Genomic DNA, 26,699 nt, shown 5'->3' on the forward strand with positions numbered 1-26,699 from the left:
CGGAGGCGGGGCCGGGGAGAAGCGGCGGCGCGGGCGGGCGTAGGAGAGCGGGCCATCCGTCTGGGCGCCGCCATGGCCACCGTGGACCTGGAGAAGCTGCGGATGTGCGGGGCCGGCAAGGCCATCGGGGTGCTGACCAGCGGCGGCGATGCGCAAGGTGGGCGGGGAGCGGGGAGCGGGGAGCGGGACCCGGCGCCGGGCGCGGGGCGGCGGGCGGGGGCGTCCCCCTGCCCCGGGTCCCTCCGCGGCACCGCCACCCTCCCCGGGACCCGGGGTCCGCGGCTCCCCGGGTCCGCGATGGGCCTCCGGTCCCCGATCCTCCCCCCGCGCCCGGGGGCCGCGTACGTGCCGCGCGCCACGGCTCCGCGCTCCGCCCCTCCCTGCGCGCGGAGGTGTGTCCGCGCCGGCGTGGCCCGGGGACTCCGCCGGGGACACCGCGCGGCCGGCGCCGGGCTGGCCGCTGTGCCCTGCCTGCCGGTCGGGAGAGCCCGCGCTTTCCTGCAGGCCGTGCTGAGCGGCGCCGGTCCCCGCAGACCAGGAGAGCCGGCTCTTCCTGGTTCCTGCAGCGCGACCTGGGGACACTTCCATTCCCCCTGCCGAGGCCTCCAGGGCGGCTCTACCGCCCGCCCCCTCCCCGCCCACTCACTCCCCATCCATCCATCCATCCCTCCATCCCGGCTGGCAGGGTGGGGGGCATGCCTACGCAGAACAGCTCCTCACGCTGCTGTGAGGCCTAGTGGGGAGAGGGGACCTCGGGAGGCGCGCTGTCTGGGGCTTAGGGAGTTTCCTGTAGCTCAGACTTGTTCTCACCCCTGAACAGGGGAAGCCCAAGGTGGTGGCCTGCCAAGGCCCTTCAGTTGGGGCCTGGCAGAGCTGAAGGGGTGCCCTGCCTGGGGGGTCTATCCCAGCATCTCTCCCCTCCCCTCCTGGCAGCCTGGTCTTTTCAGCGCCTCTGACCTGGGATGGCCAGTTTGGCACCTGTTGTGCTGGGCCATGTGGATACACCCTGAACTTAAAAAAAAAATTATATATATTGATATTATATAATCATCTCTAAAATCAATTATATAATTGATTTTAGAGAGGAAGGGAGAGAGAGGGATAGAAACATCAATGATGAGAGAGAATCATTGATTGGCTGCCTCTGGCACACCCCCTACTGGGGATGAAGCTTGCAACCCAGGCATGTGCACTGGCAGGGAATCGTACCTGGGACCTTCTGGTCCATGGGACGATGCTCAATCCGCTGAGCCACCACAGCCAGGAATACAGCCTGAGCTTCGGGAAAGCCTTAAGTAGATCAGGAGCAGGACGGAAAGGCACAGAGCCAGCACCCTCCAGCTGCACAGTTGGGCTTGACCTGTCTCCTTCCAGATTCGAGGGCAGACACACACCTCCATTCCTTCCTCAGCCCCCTCCCCCCCTCCCCGCATCCCCCCACCGACTCCCCATTCCCCACTCAAAAGGGAGAAGAGGCGTTCACAAGCCAGGGAAGGCAGAAAGCACGGCTTCTGTCTGTGCCCTGCCTGCAAGGGGCCCTCCCGCAGATTCAGGTTGAACCCTCGGGGCCTGGCCTGGCTGGCAGGCAGCGTGCCCGTCTGCACGTCCACGGCCCCTCACGGCCAGAGCACTTGCTGCTGGTTCCTCCCTAGAGCATGGCGAGTGAGCTGGGCTGGGGTGAGCGGGCTTTGAGGTGAGCAGGCTTTGGGGTGAGCGGCTTTGGGGTGAGCCGGCTTGGAGGGTGGCCTTGGGGAAGCATCATCCTGGGAGATTAGACTCCCAGAAAGGACACACCCTGAGAGGGCTGGACCCACCTCGCCAGACAGGCCCGGAGGCCCCCAACCCCCGTGGCTCTTGCAGGCAGAGCGGTCCCCACCCTGGGCTCCTGTCTGCACAGTGGAGACAACAGCACCTAAGGGGGTTGGAAGCATAAATGACAGGCGTTTAGATCAGGGTGTGAAGCCTTAGTGGTGGCCCTGGTGCCTCCCACAGGACAGGCAGCACTTCCTGGACACGGCTGGGGGGTGGCCGTCCATGCACCTGCTGGCTGACCTCAGGCCTCTCTCTGCAAGTGTCACCTCTCCCCCAAGCCCCGGCAGCCCACTCGGCTCCCGTGTGCTCTCTCCGCTGGCAGCGTGGTAGCCATGGTTTCCGGTTGGAGCTGCACGGAGGAGGTGCACAGACGCCCCCAGCTTAGGGCTCTGCAGTCCCGGGAGGAGGGTGTCTGCCTTCCTGGCCCCTGTGTGTCCTCCTTTGTCCTTTGTGTGGCCTCCCTCGTGGGTGCTGGGCTGACAGCTGGGGTGGGTGACAGCTTACCTCCCAGGTGCTACAGTCTGCAAATGTGTGCAGACCAGCCAGCCTCACGGAGCGAAGGGCCAGACCTGGGTCCTGGTTGAGGCGACGTTGACCAGCCCTGTGGCCCGACCCAAGCACTTCCCTTGGGCCTCAGTTTCCCCTTTTGTAAACAGGGAGGAGGAGGAGGCAAGCCAGGCCACCTGGCAGGTCCCTTCCAGTCAGCCTGGAAGTGGCGTCCTCTGCCCGCTCGGGGGCCTCGCCCTCCTTTTGACCACAGGAAGTGTCAGTGGAGGGACAGCCGTTGTTCAGAGATGTCAGAGGACTTTGTGCAGGAGGAACTAGAGACTTGTCAAATAGCCCGGCTTGTCCACTCCTCCACCCCTCGGTCACGCCCTGTGGGGCACCCCCTCCCAGTCCCCAAAGGGCAGCCAGGACCTGCCTCTTTCCGGTGATCAGGAGGACATCGAGGTCCTGTACCTGCGGGTGAGGATTTCGCTCCCTGAGTCCCCTCCCATCGCGTATGTCCCAGTCAGGCTCTGTGTCTGCATGCCACCTGTCACCTTGCTATATGCAGTGCCCTGCTGAGCCCGGCGGCGTCTCATGATCGCAGGGAGCTACTGGGACAAAGTCACTCGGGTTGCATTGTGGACTTCCTCCAACCGGAAGTCATGGGATGGGCCTCCTTGGCCCTCTCTGAGGGGCATGGGTCGCTTGCCCCTTCACCGGTACACCCAGCCACTCCCCTGCCCACTCTTCTCCCTGGCCCGGGGTTTATTTTGAGGACAAAAAGCAGACGAAAGGATCATTTAAATGCCTTTTAAGAAGGCTACGCACAGTGAGGTGTACCGGATAATCCATGCCCTCGGCTGCCGTTTCCATGGCATCCGGTTCCGGGCTAACCGTCTGAGAGTTTTCACTCAACATTGTCTGGTTCTCCCCTCTGAGGGCTGACAATGTTTCCCTAACACAGGGCTCCCTTGTGGCTACCAGGCTGGCCAGTGAGATGGCGTTGGCCCCAGGCTGGCCAAGTTGGGTGCGTGACTGGAGAGGCATCTGGGTTGGACGGTGGGACTGAGTCCCTGGCCACTGACTCCCACCCCCACCCGCTGTCCGCACCTGTCCCAGCTGTGGCTCCCTCCTGCCAGCCAGAGGTGGGGCTTGGACCTTGAGCCTGCTGCAGTGCACAGTGGCCTCACCAGCGAGGCGGCTGGGAGAGGCAGATAGTCTAGATTGAACCACTTGCTGCCCGGTCAGGGCCCCCTGGGGTGGAGGTTGGGGGTGAGGGCGGGAAGCTTTACTGCTGTCTCATCTTCCTCTGAGCCCCCCACCCCACTGGAGAAGGCAGGGGCCAGGGGAGCCTGCAGCCCTCGGACTCTCCTGACCTCAGCTGTAACTGATCCAGGTTCCTGGGGCACCCCAGCTGTCTGGGGTGCTCTCTGGGCTCCTGCCCCCAACTTCAGCCTCCGCTATCCTAGTTCCATGCATTTGGGGCACATGAGACATTCACAATTTCTTTAGAATAGGGGTTCTCTGACTTCACCCCAGTGTGGAAGCTGCGAGTGTGGTCTCTGTGCTCTGCCTGCCCTGGTGTCTGGGTGCCCCAGACGAGGGGAATCCTGGGCACTGGATGTGGGGCTGTGGGTGGGCACAGGGCGGCTCGCTGTGCCCCAGGAGGGGTTGGTGCCCCCATCTGCTGGGGCTCCGGCAGGTCCCCACCCTCCCCCAGAGACCCCAGCTTCTCATCTGTAGACGGATGGTGCCCATGCCTGTCTGCTGTTGTAGGAGCCCGGGGTCCTGCACCTGCAGGGGCCCTGCCTGCCACCGGGTCCTCCTGAGGGGCTGGGAGGCCCCCTCACGCTGTCTCATTCCTGCTCGCTCCCCCGGGCCCTGCCTCCCGGGCTGGAGACCTGGAGACCAGGGAGATGGGCGTGACAGGGTGAAGGTCGGGAGTCCTCACGTTGGAGTCACCGTGTGGACCACACATGGTGTCGGGACCCTGGCAGCTATGGTGCCCCTGCTGGATGCCCAAGCAGATGGGCACCACCAGGGACTTCAGGGACTGAAAGGCAGGGGTGACTGGGGTGCCTGGCCACACAGACATTTGCATAGGCCTCAGGGAAAAGGCGTTTGAAAGCTTAGGGTCTGACCACAGGATGAGTCCGGGCGCTCTGGCTCGGTGCCAGGGACAAAGGCAGGGGACGGAGCAGGGAGGTCCTTGGGGAGACCAAGCACCGGTCTCCTGTGATCTGGCCCTGGACGCAGAGTCAGAGGACGGGACCCTGGGTGGTGACCATTCTTTGTTGTTGTTGTTAATCCTCCCCTGAGAATAGTTTTCCCACTGGTTTTTAGAGAGTGGAAGAAAGAGGGGGAGTGTGGGGGGAGAGAAACATCTATGTGAGAGGGACACATGGATTGGTTGCCTCCAGTGTGGCCTGACGGGGCAGGGGATGGAACCTGCCACCCAGGCACCTGCCCTTGACCAGGAATTGAACCCAAGACCCTTCAGTCTGTGGACGAACACCCTATCCGCTGAGCCATCCGGCCAGGGTTGTTGCCGTCCTTCTTTCTTTCTCTCTGAAGACATAGGGTCCCCGTCTGCCTCTTTTTTTCGGAGCCACCGGTGTTTTTGCTGCGTGGACTCTTGGTAAAGAAGGTTTTGGTCAGTGTGGGGGCTGGGCCCACTCAGGATGCCCACACTGGGGTCAATGACCCGGGTACCTGACCTGGCGTGCTCCAGGCCTGTGGCAGCTACATTCCTGGCAGTCTGGCCACCTGGAGGCCAGTCCTCTGGGCGAGGCCCCAAAGTGCCCTCAAAACAGGGAAGGGGGCCCTCACGTAGGGCCACTCCTGGTGCTGAGCCTCTCGAGGGGCCTCCCATGAGGGCTTCGTCCCGGCTGCACCTTGTGGAGGGACCGCAGGTGACACCTCTGCCCTCGTGGGGTCTCAGGACCGGCTGTGAGGGAAGGGGCTGAGGCTTCTCTGAGCTTGGAACATCCCCATGTGTTGCCTCCTCCGGCACCACGAATGTCCCTCTTTCCAGGGACCTGATCTGCAGGGAAATGCTAGGCACAAGGGCGAGGCTACGGGGACACGGAAGAGGGGTGGCCCCCCCAGCCTGGCAGCCCCCCGAGTGTGTGTGCGGGCAGGAGGGCTGGAGTGCCAGCCTGCTCAGCCACACTGCCTGAGGCTGCCGACCCCCAACACCCCATGCCCTCGGGTCGCTGCCCTCTTCCTGTTTCACAGAGCCCGCCCTCGGGGGCCTGGGGCAGGGGCTGATGCTCAGAGTGCTCCTGAGCTGCCCCCAGGGTCATGTCATAGTGGAGGCTGTGGGGGCAGCAGGGGCTCGATGAAGCCGGAAATGATGGATGTTTGCGCACACCTGGTGCCCGCACTCGGGCTGCATGAGGCCTGATGGGGAGTGTCCTGGTTTATCTCCGAATCCTCCAAAGCTAAAATGACTGGGTTCACCTGGTGACCTGGGTCTGGACCTCCCCCTCCTGGCTCGGCACCTCCTGAAGAGGGTGGTCCAGGGTCCGGACATCCGTGCACTGACCATGTCCCCCCCCCTCCCTCCCAGGTATGAATGCCGCCGTCAGGGCCGTGACGCGAATGGGCATCTATGTGGGAGCCAAGGTGTTTCTCATCTACGAGGTAAGGCCGGGCGGGGTCCGGGCCCCACACTGGGGGGCTCCGTGCTCAGCGGGGAGTCGGGGGAGGGGAAGACACCTCCCTGTCTCACAGCGGTCATTGTTCAACTCGAGGCTCGGGCCCAGCGGGAGGCGAGGGTGAGGAGGAGGCAGAATGGGAGGGAGCCGGGCCCCTGCTCTGGGGTGGGGTGAGGAGCCTTCTCCCCAATCTGGGTGCTTGTGAGGTGGGCCATGTCCCTGGGAGATAGGGGGTCATAAAGCTGCTGTCCTCCTCCTGTGAGGCTAGGGATTCAGCCCCCACCCGTCGTCTGGTCCCCTTCCTTCCTCCAGCCCCCCACATCCCTTACACACAACGCTGTGTGGATCACCCAGGTAACAAAGGCAAACAGCCCCCTTGGACAAGTGGCAGAGTATTCTCTTTTGTTCACACCAAATTGGTGCCCCCTTTGTCTCATGCCCCCAACCCCCAATCCCTGTGTCACGTTTGGGGCTGACCTGGTCACAGACACACGGAGGAATTCCCCCATTGCCTTGTGGTTTTCTGGAGGCGCTGTGTTGTTTTGTTTTCACCCTTTAGGCAACCAGAAGCGAACCCCAGCCTCTCTCCCAATGCCTCCCTCTTCCCCCTGTGGGCTGTCCCTGCCCCTTCCCCTGGCCCCAGGCTGGGCCGGGCCACACCCAGCTCCTGCTGCATGAATGAATGAATGAACAGTAATATGTAGGCCCCTGCCTCCTGCAGGGCTCCGCCCTCAGCCCAGGACTGGGGGGCTGGGACCCTGCAAAGCCCCAGGTTGTCTGTCGTGACCCACAGGTTGTGAACCGCTGCTGTAGAGCCTAAGACCATCGGAAAACACAGCTAGTAGTTACATTACGATTCATTAACAGTAGCAAAATTACAGTTACGAAGTAGCAACAAACATAATCTTATGGTTGGGGGTCACCACAACGTGAGGAGCTGTATTAAAGGGCCACGACATTAGAAAGGCTGAGAACCACTGGTCTAGAGTCTTCTGGAGGATGGGGGTGGGGAGACGCTTGGGAGTGGCCTCGGATTGTGGCCTCCCGAACAGGACAGTGGGTCCAAGCCCTGCCTGAGGTTGCCCACATGGGACAGGTGTGTTCCTTCACCTCCTTGACCCTCAGTTTCTTCCCCTGTTAAGTGAGGGTACAGATTCACTCTTTGTGGGGATGGGGGCACAAAGCTGATGGAGTGCTGTGAGTTAAAGCACTTTTCACAGCTGACAGCGAGAAGGGCTCTGTGAATGGGAATGGCTCTTATTCACCCGGGAGCCCGGCCTGGGCCCGTGGGCTCAAAGTTGACAGAGGAGAGCTGCCAGCACTGCCCTTGGCCTGCGGCCAGCCCTGGGCGGCCTGGGCGCCTGCCCTGGGGGCGGGGGAGGGAGAGGTGACACGAAGTGGGCAGAGGTGTGCAGAGACATTTTTATTTTTATTTTTAAAATAGTTTCATTGATTTCAGAGAGGAAGGAAGAGGGATAGAAAGATAGAAACATCAGTGGTGAGAGAGAATCATTGATCAGCTGCCTCCTGCACGTCCCACCCTGGGGATGGAGCCCACAACTTGGGCATGTGCCCTGACTGGAATCAAATCATGACCTCCTGGTTCATAGGTCGCTGTTCAGTCACTGAGCCGCGCCAGCTGGATGAGGGAGACTTTTTAGAAGGTTCCAAGGCTAGAAGAGGAGGGTTGTGTCTGTGAGACTTTTTTGTAAACATATTTAAAAAAAATTTTCAATTACAATTGACATACAATATTATATTAGTTTCAGGTGTAGAGCAGGAGGGATTAGACATTTATGTAACTTATGAAATGACCACCCTGATCAAGCCACCCATCTGAACTCTGCATAGTTATCACAATGTGATTGTCTGCTGAGCCTGCCCTTGTGGCGGTGGTTGGCTGGTGCTTTGATGTGGTGTGAAGCTGTCCACTGGGTGCACTAGCTCAGGGCCACCTGGGAGGTCAGGCCAAGGTCAGCCACTGCCTGGGTGCTGCTTGGGAACCCCCAGCATGTGTTACAACACAATCTGCAGATGGCTGCTACCTGTGCTAGGCTTGGAGGTGCTTGGGAGCGGCCAGCTGTGCACCAAGGCTGACTGCCACTAGTGCCTAGCCTGGGGCCACTTAAAGTGAGAGGTGTATGCTTAGGCCAAACGCTGCTTGTTTGAGAGATTTCTAGGAAAATCTGAAGCATGAGCCAAGACAGGCTGTTTGTATGGAAAAGTCAGTGGAAATGGCTTCAGAGGGCCCGAAAGTTGGGTGGGGTGGGGTCATAGGGGATCACCAGGGTGGGGTGAACAACGTTCGCCAGGTCGATGGAGACTCGGATATGCTGCCCGTCTGCCAGCTCTGTGGTCAGGGGGCTCAGCAAAGGAACGATGGCCTCTGCCAGCCCTTCTGTCCGGGAGAAAGCTGCCTTTGTCCAGCCCTGGATGGACAATTCAGCCCCCCACAACACCCATATGTACTGGTATCCTTTTGAGCTGCAGCTCTAACCACTGAGCAAGCCAGCCAGGGCACCCTCCTGATTTTTTTTTTGCCTCCACATCTGGGTGTGGGACCAGCGTTCAGTGTCTCCATCCCTCCTACCAGTCTTGACGTGGCTTTTTTCTCTATATCCTTAATTGTAGGACTTCTGTTCAGCTAGGTTTCGGGCAGTTCCGAGTGATGGTGGTTCTGTCGTTTGGTTGTAATTTCGATGTGGTTGTGGGAGGAGACGAGGACCGCATTTGCCTTTGCCGCCATCTGGACCGGAAGCTGTCATCTCTGTCCTCTGCCTTCTGAATTCAGCAGAAGTGGCATTCTGGAACTTACAGGGGCTACCCCAAAAGAAGCCTAACACCTTCTCCCAGGTCCCTTAGAATGGATGTTTTTGGGGGAGCCAGCTGGCCTAGGAGAAGTCCAGCTGCTCTGAGGCTGCCCTGCTGAGCGTAGCCCAGGCTAACCATACGAAGACGTCGGCTCAGTGCCTATCGTTCACGCCGTCTTAGCGCAGGCGCGTGGTTTGGAGACTGAAAAGCCCACGATCTGCCGTCTGCCAGATGCAGAGCCAGGAAAGCTGGTGGCACAGGTCCCGCTCCCAGTCTGATTCCGAGGCCCGGGCACCACGAGTGCTGCTGCCTCGGCTCCAGCAGAGCTGTGTGTGAGGGACTTGGATTCGAGCTGGTGCGCCGTGGCCAGGGGCCAGGCTGGCGCTGTGCTCTGCTCTGTGCCTGACCCTGGGCTTTGCAGACTGAGACCTGCCTGTTTGTCGCTGCTTTGCCCCAGGCAGTGCCTGCTGTGGCTTTTCAGGTCATTTTCCTGTTTTTCTGTGCTGGGCTGGTGGTGGCAGGGCTGGCTCATATCCTTGTGGCCAAATCCCTGACCAGAGGGTGGGGGAGCGGAGGAAGGAAGAGAAGGGCATAGCCTGGCCTAAGCCAGGGAAGGTAGCGTGGTGGTCCCCAGCCTGGGGGTCTCACTCCTCCTGTGGCCCCGAGAACCTTCTCCTAATTTTGGTTCCTGGAAGGATGGGCACCTGCATTGCCAACTCCGGCAGGCTGTGGGGCTGGTGAGGGGACCTGTTATGGCCTGAGTTGAAGAAACATTTCCTCTGGGGACTTCCCTGCACTCTTTCCTGGGTAGTGCCCCACCTCCACCCCCAGGGGCGGGAGCATTTGCTGCCTGCAGGGCCTCGCTGCCCAGGACCCTATAGGCCTAGGTGACAGAACAAAGGTGGGACGGCCTAGAGGGAGGAGGCAGAAGGGAGGTAGATGCCCAGAGCCAAGCTGGGCTCTAGCCCCAAGCAGGGGCAGTGACTTATCTACTACTTCACTGGAGGGGCTGGAGGACTGCCTGGAGGAGGCAGCCCTGCTCATCTCAGCAGGGTAGTGCCCTGTCTTTTCACCGTTTGTAAAATGCACCTGTCCTCTATCCAGACTGTGAAGAACTCCCACTGATAAGGAAGGAGTAGTCATGTGACAGAGAAAACCGACAGGACACCTGACCAAGCTCTTCTCAGAGACATGGTCCAGACGATTAGTGGCTTATGTCATAGAAAAGCAGCAAGTGGCCTGGCCGGTGTGGCTCAGTGGCTGAGCTCTGGCCCTTGACTCATGCACCAAGAGGTCACTGGTTCAATTCCCCATCAGGGCACATGCCTGGATTGCAGGCTTGATCCCCAGTAGGGGGCATGCAGGAGGCAGCCAATTGATGTTTCTCTTTCATCAGTGTTTCTATTTCTCTCTCCCTCTTTCTCTAAAACTCAATAAAAACATATATTTAAAAAAAAAACACAAAACAGTAAGTGGTCGCTGGGGAAATTTAACACACAACCAACTGCAGGGACCCACTGCAGACCCCGGATGAAGACTAGCATGGCTGGCACTGTGGCCTGGAGCACCCAGAAGCCCGGCTGCGTGGCTGGTGGGTGAGGAGGTCAGCACAGCCCAGCGGGCGCCACGTGAGCCCCTGCTAGCTGCTCAGGCACCCAGCTCTCTGGAGCCCTCTCGCAAGAAATATGTGCATCCTTAGCAGCCGTATTTCTAACAGCCTTAAGCTGGAGACCTTCCCCGTGTCCGTCACTGGTGGATGGACCATGGCTGGGGCGCACACAGTGGTCTGGGGTGCAGAGCAAACAGACACGGCTGTGCACAGCGAGGTGGGGCCTCGGAGACTCCAGGTGGAGGGAAAGCCAGACACACAGAGCAGACACTGCTGTCACTTCTACGTCTAAGCGATGCCCTTAGGAGGCAGGACAGCTGGTTCCTCCTGGTTCCTCCCCCTGGAAGGGCAGAGTGCTGCGGGGCACTGCCCCTGGGTGTGGCTCGCGAACCCTTGCCAGGTGGGCCACCTGTGACGGGGGCACAGTGCCCTGTGAGTCACACTCCGTAACAAGTAGCTTCTCAGCCTCACAGAGGCTCCAGGAGGCCCGCCTGGTGCCCTGGCCTCTCCCCTGGACGGTTGGCCACCCCCGGCTTCCTTGTCCAAGGCCCCGGGGCCTCGGTGGCCAGGACCCAGGAGCCTGCTTCCTGCTGGATGGGGTGCTGGCCGGGTTCCCAGCCTCCTGCTCGTGGACAGGGTGCTGTCCGGCTGCTGTGGGAGCCTGTCTCATGCCTGTGCTCCTCGGTTTCAGGGCTACGAGGGCCTCGTGGAAGGAGGCGAGAACATCAAGCCAGCCAACTGGCTCAGCGTCTCCAACATCATCCAGCTGGTAAGGCCTGGGGAGCCCTCTCCACCGTGAGCACATGTTTGCGCACACAGACACAGGCAGACAGATGCACAGACGCACACAGACTGTGCACAGAAGTGTACCCGTCCCACGGGGGCTGGCTCCAGGCTCACCCAGCCTTCCGGCTGCCGTGGGTTGTGGAGTGACAATGGCCCTGGGACGCCTCCACTGCAAGCGTTCACTCCGCGCTCCAGCTCAGGGTGCAGGGAGGAGCAGACACTGGACAGGGCCCGGCGCGGCATCTGTGTAACTTCTGACCTGCCCAGGGACCCAGGCTCAGGTTTCCCGCCAGCTGCCTGAGGGTAGGTTCGGGCACCTAGCTGGACCAGGACTCCTAGGAGTGGTGGTTTTTGAATTATATCCCTGTGGGGAGACCCTCATCCTCCCACAGAGCTGGGGCGGGTGCAGGCACTGGTCACCTGTTTACCCAGGCCAGCAGGCGACAACAGCCAGTCATTCTCATGAGCCACAAATGGATCAGTGGGCGCAGTGGGCAGAGGGGCCTGCTCCCTTGGTTACCTTTTTTGAACTTTCCAAGACAGACAAGTGGATATTCTCCTCCTGGAATATTCCAGGAGGAAGGCCCGGGGAGGGGGACCCCTGCCCAGGCTTCTGGAGGAGGCCCTGGACTTCACCCTCTCAGTTCTGTAGGGTCCACCCACACCCTCCAGTACCAGTCCCTTCTGCTGCCTTGTTGGCCAAGGCTCCCGTCTCCTTTGCACAGGGTGGCACCATCATCGGCAGTGCCCGCTGCAAGGCCTTTACCACGCGGGAGGGCCGCCTGGCAGCAGCTTACAACCTGGTCCATCGCGGCATCACCAACTTGTGCGTCATCGGCGGGGATGGCAGCCTCACGGGTGCCAACATCTTCCGCAGCGAGTGGGGCAGCCTGCTGGAGGAGCTGGTGAAGGAAGGTGGGTCCGCGGCCAGAGCTGGCTGGGAGGGGAGTGGGCGGGAGGGGGCGGCTCGGAGGCCGCAGCACCTGCCTCGCTGCTGGTGGGCAGTGGGATAGGCAGGACGAGGGGGGCGGGGCGGGGGGGGGAACACACACTGCCTGGCTGCTGGCCGGAGGAGTGGGCCTGGCCCAGCCCAAGGTCAGATGACCCTGGGCAGCTGCAGGAGCTGTCGGCTGGGTTTGGCTGGTAGTGAGTCAGTGTTTGAGCCGGAGCCCCTGGAACCCAGCATCAGGGACCCCCCAGGCAGGGTGGACAGCAGTCCCATGCTGACTCACCCCTTGCTGTACGGACCGGTCTTGTCTGTCATGGATTCCGGACATGGGTTACGGACATTGTCATAGTTGGCAGAAGGGTTAGAGTTAACACTTGAGAACACCCAAGGCACACAGTTGAAGGTTGCCAGTCGGAAAGACCTTTTGGGGTTCAGTCTGTGCCTCTCGTGTGGAGCCGGGAAACGGGGTGCGGTCACCCTGAGGCTGCCCTGGAGGTCTCCTGCTCGGGGCAATGAGTCTACACTCGGCATTAGGGGTTCAGTGGCCCCTTCCCTCTTGGGAGTCCAACTGCAGGACCTGGGTAGGGGGAGCTGAGCCTGGGCACCTTCCTGGGCCACACTGCCTGGTGGACGGGGAGGGGGGTGAGAGGTGGGGTTTCTTGCCTCCCACCTTGGCCCGTGGGCCTCAGCTGCCCCCGCTGCTCCTCCCCAGGCAGGATCTCAGAGAGCACGGCTCAGACCTACTCCCACCTGAACATCGTTGGGCTGGTGGGCTCCATCGACAACGACTTCTGTGGCACCGACATGACCATCGGCACCGACTCGGCCCTGCACCGCATCATGGAGGTCATCGACGCCATCACCACCACCGCCCAGAGGTGAGCGAGGCCCAGCCCCCACAGGCCCAGGCGGGCAAGCGAGGCAGGCAAGCTGGGATCCTTCCTCCTGAGAGGGGCGAGGCTGCCCTCTGCAGGGTCAGCAGGGGCCCCGGGAATTGGCACATCCCACAGGGGGGTCATCCGACGGCTGCTGGCCAGTGACAGCTATGCCGGGCAAGGGAAATGGCCTTCAGCCCTCAGAGCAGAGGTCAGTGAAAACCAGCGTGAGGCCAAAACCGGTTTGGCTCAATGGATAGAGCTTTGGCCTGTGGACTGAAGTGTCCCAGGTTCGATTCCGGTCAAGGGCATGTAGTTTGGCTGCGGGCACATTCCCAGTAGGGGGTGTGCAGGAGGCAGCTGATCGATGTTTCTCTCTCATGGATGTTTCTAACTCTCTCTCTTCCTCTCTGTAAAAAATCAATAAAATATATATATATAAAAAAAAGAGTGGTCTGTCTGGCTGCTCTGGTGTCGGGTGTCGCCGGGCATCCCTGAGGGGACGGGGCTGCTGGAGCGAGGCTTGGCCCCTGGGGCTTGCGGGAAACTGGTCCTGCTGGCCTGTGAGGCCGCCATGCGGCTCAACCCGCAGAGGCTCCACACTGACCTTTCGCTCTGCTCTGTGCCCACAGCCACCAGAGGACATTTGTGCTGGAGGTGATGGGGCGGCATTGCGGGTAAGGGGGCCCTGGCCAGCTGGGGGTGTGGGCGACGGGGAGCAGGAGCCAGGGGGTGGCGCCTCCATGGCCCCTGGCCCGGGGCAGGTGCTCATCTAACACTGGGTGTGTGCTGGCTGGGGGTTGGGGGGCCGGGTGGGGGTCTCTGGGGCTGGATGCAGGGAGGACAAAGGAGGGAGGCTCAGGTGACTCGGGTCTGGGGTTCGGGGTGCTGGGTCCAGCCCTGAGCGGGTGGCCCCTCCGTTCCTCTAGGTACCTGGCCCTGGTGTCCGCCCTGGCCTCTGGGGCCGACTGGCTGTTCATCCCCGAGGCGCCCCCCGAGGACGGCTGGGAGAACTGCATGTGCGAGAGGCTCGGCCAAGTGAGTGGGAGGGGCGTGCTCACCTGTACCATGTGCCTCCCCCTTCTTCCCTTGCTGCCCCCCAATTCCCAAGCCTGTGGCAAGGACCCCCCCCACCTGCCTCTCCCCGTCTCCAGGAGGGCCACAGGGTCCCTGTCAGCCCCTCCTCACGGGGGTGTGGTCCCTGTGGTGTGGACCCTGGCAGGGTGGGTGTCGGGACCGGTGTCTGGGGGTGCTGAGCTCCCGGTGTCTCTGACCCAGACCCGAAGCCGAGGGTCCCGGCTGAACATCATCATCATCGCCGAGGGCGCCATCGACCGCCACGGGAAGGCCATCACCTCCCGCTACGTGAAGGACGTGAGTGCAGGAGGGCCCCACGGCCGCCTGGATCGTGTGGGTGGGATGGGGTGGGGCTCGGCGGGTCGGGCTCCCTTTATCTCCTGCCCCCAAGCGTCTGCTGGGCTCCTTCCCCCCTGAAGGGCTTCCTCAGTGACAGCAGCTGTGTGTGTGTGTGTGTGTGTGTGTGTGTGTGTGTGTGTGTGTGTTGGGGGTGCCTGGGCTTCCTGAGAAGCCTGGCCCAGAGGCCAAGGTTCCCCCACACCTGTTGGGGGCCCCCGCCCCCTGGCTGCTTTTCACTGACTCCGCTCCTGAGGCTGAAATGAAGGCCAGGTCCCTTGCCTGGGCCTGGCCGTCACCCTCCAGCAGCCGTCTCCATCCAGACACATTCCCTGCAGGCCCGCCCGGGACTCTTTGTCCACACACTCACACGGGTAACATAAACACACACACACACACACACGGAAATACAGCAGACACTCACACGGAAACACATACGCAGACATACACCCTGTGTATGGAAATACCTCCACACACTCACGTGGAAACGTGTACAGGGAAACACACACTTGTGTACCCAGAAACACACCCACACAGAGAAACACACGTACCCATCCTCCCGCGTACACAGAAACCCATCTGTGGGCATGAACGCTGGGCCGGCTCTGTGGGGACCCTGACATGCCTGAATCCCTGAGGCCTGGTGGAGAGGGACAGGGACCAGGGTTTGGGGCCTGTGGGGTGGTGAGGGAGTGGAGGTGGGCAGCCAACCCAAGGACCCTCTTCTTCTTCTCTCTCAACGAATAGCTGGTGGTCCAGAGGCTGGGCTTTGACACGCGTGTGACCGTGCTGGGCCACGTGCAGAGGGGAGGGACCCCCTCGGCGTTCGACCGCATCCTGGTAGGTGGGCTCTGCTCTGGTCCCAGTGTGTGTGTGTGTGTGTGTGTGTGTGGGGGGGGGTGCGGAGTGGCATGTGTGGTGTGCCCGAGCATCTCCTCGCTGTGCGGGTGCTCATGGGTGATACGGAGCCGTGGCCCCTCCGTTTCTCTGTGAGGGGGGTACCCTGCCCCCTGGGAACGGCTGTGGCAGGTCCCTGGGAGAGGAGGGCGGGGTGCACGGGGGCCAGGCCTGCGCAGGGTCCTCCTGGGGTCCGAGTCTGGTGATTCCGAGTCCAGCCCATAGCATAGTTCCTATCCCAGGGGCACTGGGGCACTGGGGAGGAGGGGGGCCTGGATTCTGGCCTGAGGGTGCCATTGTCATTCTGATTCCTGCTGGGTCCCTCATGTCCTCTGCAAAGTGGGAATCTCCTTGTAGACAATGGAGACGGGGCCTGGCCAGGGGCCGCCCCATGGGTGGTTGGGCACCCCCATAACGTGCCTGTATGTGCGGCTGGCCCCTGTCCTGGCTTGAGGCCGGATCGTCTGCTCTGCTCCTCGGAGGGCTGAGGCTGCTGTCCTGCCCTGAGCAGCCATGGCCTCCTCAGTCCCCCACGAGCAGTGGGGACACTGGCTTCGGACGGCCTGGCCCACCTGGCCAGGCACCTCTATGTGAGGCCTTGGGGACGCTCAGGACAGTCTCCTGAGGGGTTTGGGATGTAAGGGCCAGGCCCTGACCCTCCACCAAGCCTGGCAGCAGAGATGGAGGGCTGGGTTTGGGCCTCCCTGGCCTGCAGGAGAGCAGACTGGCTGCCGTGTCGTGGGAGCCTGTGGGAGACATGAGGAGACGGAGGACAGTTGGTTCTTGCAGCCAGAGCGACAGTGTTCTCGCTGGTCGCCGAGCCCAGTTCTGCAGGTGACACCTGCACGCACACTGTGCCGAGTTGTAGGGGAGACGCCCGAGCTCAGGGAACCCCAGTCTTCCCTAACGGGCTGCAGCGTGGTACAGAGCGGGACAGGAACTTTCTGCCGTGGCTGTTCCTAAAACTTACTCCCGAGACGTGCAGAAACCCGGATGCCGTCTGTGGGAGCAGCAGGAGGCAGGGACCAGCCGGCCGTCTCTCACGGAGCCGACACTCTATCCACTGAGCCAAACCGGTTTCGGCAGCCTTGCTTTCTTGCACACCTGTCTGTCCGTCCCTGTTGGCTGTGCCAGGACCCGCATTTCTGATTTGTCCCCACAGAGGACAGCCCCTCAGTGGTTTAGCTGGCCAGCCCACCAGCCCATGTTCATCATTTACACGCACGCAGGGCAGCCCTGATGTAAAGGCATTAGAAACCTCGTCACAGGAGAAAGAGCCCAGGAAACCTGGCTCCAGTCTTCGCCCTTCCCACCAGGCTGAGCGCCATGGGTGGGTAGCGTCACCGCAGCCTTGAGGGGCCGGGCAACACCCTCCTAACAGGGCTCCCTGAGACCCCGCCAAGTGGTGTCTGGATGGGCTGTTGTGAACAGTGGTCATACGAGGTCACTGTTTCTGTCGCCCTTTGTTCTAGAAGCTTTGGCCAATGTGTGTTGGGGGGTTCTGAAAATAGAGGGTTTGTGCCTGGTGTGGGGGCTGGCTCAGTGTGGCCCTCAGAGCGGAGAAGGGCCAGGCGAGTCTGTGTGTACATGAGTGTGCATGTGTGCGGGCACGTGCCTGTGTCCGTGTGTGTGTGCGTGTGTGTGCGCGTGTGTGTGTGTGTGCACTCTGAGTATGGACTGCGCCTGCTTGAGCCCCGCTCCTCCCCCTCAGAGCAGCAAGATGGGCATGGAGGCGGTGATGGCGCTGCTGGAGGGCACACCGGACACCCCGGCCTGCGTGGTCAGCCTGTCCGGGAACCAGTCTGTGCGGCTGCCCCTCATGGAGTGCGTGCAAGTGGTGAGTACACGGTCTGCGGTCTCCCTGGCTCCCCCGTCCCCCAGAGCTACCTGTCCTTCCAGACCTCTCGGCTCCCGCAGGCTGCCGGCACAGCCCCTTCCCGGCCTCGCCTCCTCCTGTGTCACATGTCCCGGCCCCCTGGGTGTGCTGCCCCCCCCGCCCCCTGCGGGCCTCAGGGTGGCTGAAGCCTGCAGTCCTGGGGAGGGGAGTGAGCGTGTCCCCTGCGTGGGACAAGCTCTGAGAGAGGGGAGCCAAGCTGTTGTGTGTTTTATGGGGTCACTTAGCTTCCCGGAGCCAGTGGCCATGGACCGACCTTGCAAACTGGGTGGTTGGGGGTAGGCATTTGGGGCGAAGATGGGAGGGAGGAGGAGCGGGTGGCCGGAGCCACTGGGTAAATTCTGGCAGACGGTGTGGGGACATCCGATGGGGCTGGAGTGGGGGCCACTGGAAGAGTGGGAGGGCAGAATAGAGGCTGAGGGGCTGGATATGGGGATCTCGCCCTGGCTCCACAGGTTTGGGGGGCCCTGCAGCCAGGGGAGGGTGGGATGAGAGGGCACACGAGTGGGAGACTGGGCTTCCCAGATGCTTCTCTTGAAAGAACCTCCTGCCATGATTTCCACCTGCTGGGCAGGCTGGGCGTTGGCTGTGGGCCTGGGGGCCAGATGGGCCTCAGCCTCCATTCCCCAGTCCCCGGTGGGGCCCCAGGGGCTGAAGAGGAGCGAGGGTGGCCAGGGAGGATCGTTGGCCAGGCCAGGGAGGGCCCGCTTGGCCTCGGCCAGCTTTCCTGATGGCTGGCCTTGGCAGTGGCCGCTGCTGGGACAGGATGACACTCTGGGACAGGGCCACTGAGTCAGGTGGCTGCTGTGTATGCTCCAGGCTCCTCCTTCAGTCTGTGCTTTTCCTCTTTAAGACCAAGGAGGTGCAGAAGGCCATGGATGAGAAGAGGTTTGACGAGGCCATCCAGCTCCGTGGCAGGTGAGGGCTGCGCATGCTCGCCCCATGCAGACTCCGGGCGGGGTGGGTGTGAGTCCTGGCTTAGCTGAGAGGGACTGCGTGTTTTATGGGGTCTTGCACCGTCCGGGGATGGCATCTGGTCCAGGTTTGGGGGAACAAGAGAGAGGAGGTGGGGTGCACCATGTCCAGCTCCTCATGCTTAGTTGTGTGATCTGGCTGTGGCTGTGGCTGTGGCTGTGGGCTGGGACTGGGTTGTGGGCTGAGGGCTGTGGCTGTGGCTGTGGCTGTGAGCTGGGACTGGGCTGTGGCTGTGGGCTGGGAGGGGCTGTGGCTGTCGGCTGTGGCTGTGGCTGTGGGGTAGGAGGGGCTATGGGCTGGGAGTGGGCTGTGGGCTGGGAGGGGCTGAGGGCTGTGGCTGTGGCTGTGGCTGTGGGCTGGGAGTGGGCTGTGGCTGTGGGGTAGGAGGGGCTGTGGGCTCTGGCTGTGGACTGGGAGGGGCTGTGGCTGTGGCTGTGGGCTGGGACTGAGCTGTGGGCTGAGGGCTGTGGCTGAGGGCTGTGGCTGTGGCTGTGGGCTGGGAGTGGGCTGTGGCTGTGGGCTTCACGGTGCATGGCCCGCTTTCGTTCCAGGAGCTTTGAGAACAACTGGAACATTTACAAGCTGCTTGCACACCAGAAGGTCTCCAAAGAGAAGGTGAGGCGGTGTGAGCGGCAGAGCCTGCGGGGTGAGGGTCTGCCCATGGGGAGCGGAGAGCTCTGAGCTGGCTCCGCTGGGCTGGGCCCCTCCCTCCTGTGCGGGGGCTGAACTGTGAGCTGGGAGGGTCAGGCTCGGCCTCTGCGGGACCAGCAGATGTCAGCCAGCCAGAATCTGGGCCTGCGGGTTATGGTGGCCGGTCGCTTACCAGACAGATGCAAGAAATTAAGTCAGGCCCGTAGACTTCGCTCAGAAGAAAAGGGATACGACATTCATGAGCCCTTCAGGACAACTACGGACCTGGGGTGAGGGTGACAGCAGGGCTTGTTTCGGAAGTCCTGCGGGGCAAGGACAGGGTCCCCTTAACACAGTGTTGGAGGGTGAGGTCCTGGATCTGCTGCCCTGGGAGCCTCGGCCATGCGGGGGCCGACAGGGAGTGGCCGCTGCCTCTCGGCAGAGGCTGTGGGGTTGGTAAATGCCTGTGGCCGTTGTCACTAATGTCACCAGTTTGAGGGCACTCCTGCAGAGTGTGTCCAGCCTGGGGTGCTCCTCGCCCTCTCCGCCTCTCCTTTCCCAGTCCATCTCTCCAGGCAGAGTGGGCTGCACGTCCCCTCCCGGAACTGGCTGGGGTGCGCCCACCTCTGGGGCAACGGGACGCTACCAGGGCCACTGGAGCCACTGCCTGGCGAAGCCCTGGCCACATGTGGCCACAGAGCACTCGGCATGAGGCCAGGTTCTAAGGACAGTGTGGGAGATGGATGTGAAATAGCCTGTTAGTCATTTCTTTCTTTTTTTATAACACGTTTATGTGTTTTTGTTTTTAAATATATTTTTATTGATTTCAGAGAGGAAGGGAGAGGGAGAGATACAAACATCCCTGATGAGAGACAATCATGGATCGGCTGCCTCCTGCAAACCCCCCACTGGGGAACAATGCCATAACCTGGGCATGTGCCCTTGACCGGAATCGAACCTGGGACCTTTCAGTTCGCAGGCCGGCGCTCTATCCACTGAGCCAAACCGGCTAGGGCCTGTTAGTAATTTCTTACATGGATTCCAGGTTGAGGTGATACTGTTTTGGCTACATCAGGTTAGATTAGCCCGAGTAGTGTCACCTGCTCCTTTGTGCTTAGTGTGGCCTCTCTCTGCTTCTGTACCACTCACCATGAACTTGGAGGTGCTGGATGCTGACCCCTGAGTGTGGGGTGATAGCTGAGGCTTCGGGCAGGAGTGGACTCTGGCCTGACCCGCCCTGCTGCCACCGCAGGGCCCTAGCCCGGAGCAACCACATCCTGCTAATGCCTGTGGCCGGGCCTACAGGCTCTGAGCGCGGCCTGCACCGCAGCCTGTTTGCCCTTCATCGGGAGCTCGTGGCGCCCTGAGGACAGATACTGTCACTCCTGGGGGGACGGCTGCCTCTCGGTGACTTATGTGTGCTTGGCCGTCTCTCCCGGCCTATGCTCATGCTCCTGTCTCTGTCCCTTCTCCGAAGACCCAGTTCTCCCTGGCCATCCTGAACGTGGGGGCCCCGGCGGCCGGCATGAACGCGGCGGTGCGCTCCGCGGTGCGTTCTGGCATCTGCCAGGGCCACACCGTGTACGTGGTGCACGACGGCTTTGAAGGCCTGGCCAAGGGTCAGGTAGGTGCCCGGTGGTGGGCGGCCTGGTCACTGGCTGGTTACTCCCCTCCCCTCCCTCCCAGCATGCTTACAAACAAACCAGGGGCCCGGATGCCGAAACGCAGGGAACGGCCAGTTCAGGCCCCCGAGAAGACAGATCAGAGGATGAGGTGTCACCTGATGAGGTGTCCCTGAGGGGCGAGCTCCCCGGGGAGGGGGAACGGGGCCACGCTAGATGCCTGGCCCAGGCTCCCGGGACCCCGCTCTGTTCCCCTGTGGGCACGCTGTCCCTGAGCACAGGTCTGTCTCCTGAGGTGGAATCCGCTAGCACCTCTGGCCTGTCCCCTTGAAGCTGTGCCTCCCTCCCGCAGGTGCAAGAGGTGGGCTGGCACGACGTGGCTGGTTGGCTGGGGCGTGGAGGCTCCATGCTGGGCACCAAGAGGTGAGTGGCTGGCAACTGGCCGCCATGGGCATCTGGGAGATCCAGGGTGTAAGCTCAGCGGGGAGAATGGGGGGCTGTACGGGAAAACCCACCTGGGCTCTTGGCTAGGTCCCCCTTGTGGCTGGTGACCTGCCAGGGCATGCTATAGAGCCCCCTGCCTGGCTGAGGGCTCATGTCTGGGCGGCCCCATGTCTGCTAAGAGCTCACTTAGGCCATGGGGTGAGGGGCTCCTCCATCACCTGACAAGTGCCTGGCAGGGGCACTAGCAGGCCCCCTGCCCCATATGCCTCAGGCACTGAGCCTCTGCTTCCCCCTGTAACCAGGTCAGAGGCAGGTCATGTGCAGGTCAGAGGCAGGTCAGGTACAAGTCAGAGGCAGGTCAGGTGCAGGTCAGACACAGGTCAGGTGCAGGTCAGAGGCAGGTCAGAGGCAGGTCAGGTGCAGGTCAGTGCAGTGTGTGTGCTTGCTTCCGGCCTGGCGGTCTGGCAGACACCGAGTGTTTGTCTCACTGTCTGCCACTGCAGGACGCTGCCCAAGAGCTACATGGAGAAAATCGTGGAAAACATTCGCAAGTACAACATCCACGCCCTGCTGGTCATCGGAGGCTTCGAGGTGAGGCCACCGCAGGGGTGCCGTCTGGGGTGCTGAGGCGGCCCTTCCGGGAACCCACGTGCAGGGAGGTCTTGGCAGGGTCCCAGGAAAGGGGGTTTGGTTTTTGCCTTCTCTTGAGGCTTCAAAGTCCAGATGAAAGCTGGCAGCCCAGGCGCTGGAAGGGGGAGTGGGGGGGGGGGGGGAGCAGCAGGAGCAGGGGGAGGAGGACCAGCGGGGCAGCTCTGGCTGAAGAACGGAGCAGTTTGCAGTCTGGCCCCTGAGGCGGGAGTGGGGCACTCTGGGCAGGAGCAGTGGACACTGCCGTGTGACACGGGTGCTGGCAGCCCTGGTGACTGGCCAGCGTCCTTGCTCTTCCCCGGAGGAGCCCGAGCCCCCTGCAGACTGTAGGGAGCGGACCGGGGTCAGGACAGCCCCTGCAGGCCTCCTTGTCCTCCCTGGCCCCCGCTTTCCCTGGCCCAGGGGGCTGCGGAGCTCCTGGGTGGGCCCGTCCCCCTGCCCCATCCAGCCTCTCCGGTCCTGAGCCCCCGCCCTCCACAGGCCTACGAGGGGGTGCTGCAGCTGGTGGAGGCCCGCGGCAGCTACGAGGAGCTCTGCATCGTCATGTGCGTCATCCCAGCCACCATCAGCAACAACGTGCCGGGCACCGACTTCAGCCTGGGCTCCGACACCGCCGTCAACGCCGCCATGGAGGTGGGCGGGGCCTCCTGGTCCAGACCCCGGGAGCCTGTGTATTCTGTGTCCTTCTGCTCCATTCTTTCTCTCTCTCTCTCTCTCTCTTTTTTTTTTTTAATTTATTTTATTGATTTTTTACAGAGAGGAAGGGAGAGGGAGAGAGAGTTAGAAACATTGATGGGAGAGAATCATCAATCAGCTGCCTCCTGCACACCTCCTACTGGGGATGTGCCCACAACCAAGGTACATGCCCTTGACTGGAATCGAACCTGGGACTCTTCAGTCTGCAGGCCGACGCTCTATTCACTGAGCCAAACCAGTTTCGGCCTTTTGCTCCATTCTCTATGCCTAGTTATAATTCCCTTCCACACGCTGAGCTGTTCTGAGTTAGGGTTATGATGTCACATGACCATTGGCACCCACAGGCACGTGTCCCCCAGTCCCTTGTTCACAGCGACCTACCCTGGCAGCAGTGACCCCGCTCTCAGGTCAGGGGAGACCTCTTAGCGATGCCCTGGCCTGCACCTGGGAGGTGCCAGCAGTACCCCTGTCGTCCCCGGGGGCAGACCCGCCCCAGCTGAGGCCGTGGAGAGCTTGTGGTGAGGGCCGCAGAGCCCTGGGCACTGGGGGGTGGGACTGTCCCTGCCTCGTGTGACCCTCAGTCAGCTTTGGGGGGAGATCTGGTCCCCGCAGCAGTGCGGGTCCCTGGTGCTCCCCGGGGAGGACCCTGACCACCCCCGGCGCCCCCCAGAGCTGTGACCGGATCAAGCAGTCGGCCTCGGGGACCAAGCGCCGGGTGTTCATCGTGGAGACCATGGGCGGCTACTGCGGCTACCTGGCCACCGTGACCGGCATCGCCGTGGGGGCCGACGCCGCCTACATCTTCGAGGACCCTTTCAACATCCACGACTTAAAGGTGAGCTGAGCCTCAGCCTCCTCCGTGCGCGGGGCTGAGCGGGTCCCCTCCTGGGGCAGGGGCTGGGCCCGGACAAGGAGCCACGGCTCAGCAGGCTGGGAGCTCCCTGCCTGTGCGGGGGGCTGGCCCGTGGCCCTGCACCCCTTTCTGTGTCCACGTTGTGGCTTCGTGGCCTCATGGCCCAACCCATACCTCTCAGCACCCTCTGCCACCCCAGTGCTCCTCCCTCATCACCCCTGGGCCACGCTGGCTCCAGCTTTTAGTCAGTCTGGAATATTCCTGCCGGGACAGCCTGCCTTCTGGCTGCAGTGGGGGCAGTGCTGGCTGCTGCCGGGCCCCGGCTCACGTGTCACTTCCTCCTGCAGGCCAACGTGGAGCACATGACGGAGAAGATGAAGACGGAGATCCAGAGGGGCCTGGTGCTGCGGTGAGGCTGCGGGTGGGCCTGGGCCCCGGCGGGGGGAGGGTCCGCCCCAGCCTTGGCAGGTGCTTCCAGGCCCTGGCTGTGGGGTCAACAAGGTGGAGGTGGCCTTGGAGGGGAGTGGGTGGGGTCAGAGGCCCGGGGCCTGGCCCTGAGCCGGCCCCCATTTCACTCAGGCCCCCTCCTCCTCCTCTTCCCAGGAACGAGAAATGCCATGATTACTACACCACGGAGTTTCTGTATAACCTCTACTCCTCCGAGGGGAAGGGCATCTTCGACTGCAGGACTAACGTTCTGGGCCACCTGCAGCAGGTATGGCGTGGGGGGCGCAGCCCCTTCCCCCCCGCCTCCCTCTGTGCCGGGCGAGGGGCCGGGACCCGGCAGGAGGAGGCCCTCCTCTCTGAACATCTCTGTGGGGTGCTGCGTGCCGGTCGTGGGCTGCTTCGTCCTCAGTCCCCCGGGCAAAGGGCTCCCATCCCATCACTGAGGTGGGGAGGCCAGGCTCCTGTCGGCGGAGGCCTCCCCACTAGCTAGGAGGGGCCAGGGCCTGGGCCCCTGTGGTCACCTCCACCGCCATGTCCCCACCCTGCATCAGCCTCCCAGCGGCCCTGCAAGGAGCTGGAGCTGTGGGGTTTCCCAGCCCTGTGCGAGGGCTGTGTGCACCCCGTGGCTGCTCTCCTCTGGGAGTTCCTTGTTCATGGGGACCTGCCTAGTCCCACAGCGTCATCCCATCTGGTGACTAGTTAGCCCACTGCCTTGCCCTCTCGGAGTGGCTTTTAGGCCCGATTTGAGGCTGAAGAGGGAGCAGGGGTGCTGCAGGCAGAGGGTGTCGTGTGTCAGAAACTGCCTGGAGAGGTCACCTGAGGTCACAGCGGGGCCAGGTTTGGGGACCTGTGGGGACTAGGCCTGCCTCGGCTGGGTCTGGTCCCTGCTGGACGTGGTCTCACCCGCTGTGTCTGCAGGGCGGGGCTCCCACCCCATTCGACCGGAACTACGGGACCAAGCTGGGCGTGAAGGCCATGCTCTGGATGTCGGAGAAGCTCCGGTCCGTCTACCGCAACGGTACGTGGGGCGGCGGCTCGGCTGGCCCAGCCTCGGCCAGGCCCGGGGTGTGTGTGTGTGTGTGTGTGTGTGTGTGTGTGTGTGTGTGTGGCTGCAGCACATGCCTGTGTCCGCAGGGCGGGTGTTCGCCAACGCCCCCGACTCGGCCTGCGTGATCGGCCTGAAGAAGAAGGCGGTGGCCTTCAGCCCTGTCACCGAGCTCAAGAAGGACACGGACTTCGAGTGAGTGCCTCTGAAGTGAGGGTGGACCTCGGGGCCCCGACTTCCCCGGGCCAGTGGGTCAGGGGCCAGCCAGACTGCCAGGCCCCAGTGCACAGGCGGCCCACTCTGTCCCTGGTGCTGAGTCCATCCTGGGTGCGGGCCCCGGAGGGCCACCACTGCCATGGGCCACTCCTGTTAGGGGCTGGGCAGGGTCCAGGGTTCGGAGGAGGGGGTGCGGTCCCAGGTCGGGCTCTGGCCAAGGAGACGCCCTGACCCGGTCCCGCCCGGCCCCAGGCACCGCATGCCCCGGGAGCAGTGGTGGCTGAACCTGCGGCTGATGCTGAAGATGCTGGCACACTACCGCATCAGCATGGCCGACTACGTGTCCGGGGAGCTGGAGCACGTCACCCGCCGCACCCTGAGCATCGACAAGGGCTTCTGAGGCCGCCCCGCCCGCCCGGTGCCCGGCCCTCCCCGCCAGGCTGCTGCCCCGGAGCCTGCGGGCAGGCAGGCCGTGGGCAGGCTGTGGCCTCTCAGCCTTGCCCTGGGGGATCCTGGCCCCAGCCTCCAGGACAGAGGACCCGGGGTGCACACATTCCAGGGGGACATGGGCCGTCCGAGCTTGGACAGCACTGTCCTTCCTCCTCGGACCCCTGCATGGTCCCGAGTCTCTCCTCAGGGTGGCCCTTCACCCGCACCGGCCCTTCGGGTCCAGCGCCATCTTTGTGCCAAGGGGCGTCTGTCCCCGCAGGCCTTGCTGGGACCCTTTTCCTGTGCACTGGACACTGGCTGAGCAGGGCCTCCCGTCTTTTGTAGAAATAAAATCACCAACAGAGGATGCTCCGTCTGCAAAGCAGGGCCCGTGGGGCTGGGAGGGAGGTCGGGCCTGCTGGTGGTCGGCATGGGGGTCGGCTCGGGGCTGTCCTCTGGCTCTGGGGCCGGTTTGGGTCTCAAAGACATGCACCCCCTTCCCAGGATCAACACTGGCTTCCCAGGCCCAGCAGACCCCTCTCTGCCAATGCGGTGACCTGAGTCTCCACGGGCCCTGTTCCGAGCCCCTCCAGGCTGTCCTGAGGGGTGGCCTGAGCCCCTTACCTCTGTCCTAAGGGGTGACCCGAGATCCCTCGGCCTTGTTTTGGGGGTGACCTGTGTGCCCCCAGCCCTGTCCTGAAAGGTGACATGCCTGGGCCTCTCCCAGGATGACTTAGCCTGGTTCCTGGGCTCCAAGTTTTACCTTGACCGGTCCCCCAGACTTAGCCTGGACTGGGGTCTCCGGCCAGGGCAGTGGCTGATATGAGGTTGCTGGGAGACCCTGGTGGAGGTGGGCAATGGGAGGGGGAAACAGCCAGAAACTTCACCACCACCATGAGCTGTGGGCTGATCATCAGTTCGGGGCAGCGAGAGCCTTGATCCACAGTGTGGGGCTGGCGCCGGGGGGTGGGGGGTTGGGGGGTGGGGGGTAGATGAGATGATGACACCGAGGTACGATTTGGCGGGACCTGTCACTCCTGAGCTCACTGCACTGTCCAGGTCTTTTCCCCTAGCGGCTGTCTGGGCACCTGGTCCAGGGATGCTCCGGCCTGTGCTCCTGCCCTGTGTCCGCAGAGACTCAGGATGAGGGGCTGGGGGCAGGGAGACAACATGGCGGCCGAAGAGACGGACTTGTGCTGAGCCTAGTCCCAGAAGAGATGGAAGGAGCATCTGAAAGTCGCTCAGGGAGTATTAATTGGCAAGCTAAGGGGTAGCAGGACTCTAAAAGATGGAGAAAGAAAACCACATAACCAGGATGAAGGGCTGGGACCTGAGGTTTTGTAGGGAGGCCTTTCCTGGGGGCCGACAAGCCATGGGGGGGGAGGGGTGCGGTGCCGGGCAGAAGTCTCCTGGTTGGGCCTGGCTCAGTGGCTCTAGGGACCAGGTTGGGCCCTTCATCCCTCCAGCTGCCTTCATGCACTGACAGGCCTTGGTGGGGGC

The 26,699-nt window shown here is 62.4% G+C and overlaps 1 protein-coding gene across 1 annotated transcript; it reads left to right on the plus strand.

Moving 5' to 3' along the window:
* PFKL (phosphofructokinase, liver type) lies at window positions 1-25,566 on the plus strand. Its single transcript, XM_084872283.1, has 22 exons — window positions 1-157; window positions 5,873-5,946; window positions 11,072-11,149; window positions 11,892-12,081; window positions 12,828-12,993; window positions 13,623-13,667; window positions 13,920-14,028; window positions 14,269-14,364; window positions 15,151-15,243; window positions 17,012-17,137; window positions 18,048-18,112; window positions 18,721-18,784; window positions 20,277-20,423; window positions 20,774-20,844; window positions 21,369-21,456; window positions 21,994-22,146; window positions 22,880-23,044; window positions 23,410-23,471; window positions 23,666-23,777; window positions 24,428-24,527; window positions 24,644-24,749; window positions 25,023-25,566. The coding sequence occupies exons 1-22, from the start codon at window positions 73-75 to the stop codon at window positions 25,168-25,170; spliced, it is 2,343 nt and encodes a 780-aa protein (XP_084728409.1). The 5' UTR covers window positions 1-72; the 3' UTR covers window positions 25,171-25,566.
* Window positions 25,567-26,699: the final 1,133 nt, after the last annotated feature.

Source organism: Pipistrellus hanaki (genome assembly GCF_964339955.1).
Source record: "Pipistrellus hanaki genome assembly, chromosome: 2".
Classification (NCBI taxonomy): Eukaryota; Metazoa; Chordata; class Mammalia; order Chiroptera; family Vespertilionidae; genus Pipistrellus; species Pipistrellus hanaki.

Bases quoted from the DNA above. Each gene is read 5' to 3' on its own strand.
- PFKL (XM_084872283.1), top strand. From the start codon at position 73: ATGGCCACCGTGGACCTGGAGAAGCTGCGGATGTGCGGGGCCGGCAAG. The intron at 11,150-11,891 runs GTAAGGCCTGGG...TCCTTTGCACAG, and splicing joins TCTCCAACATCATCCAGCTG to GGTGGCACCATCATCGGCAG. The intron at 17,138-18,047 runs GTGAGTACACGG...TTCCTCTTTAAG, and splicing joins TCATGGAGTGCGTGCAAGTG to ACCAAGGAGGTGCAGAAGGC.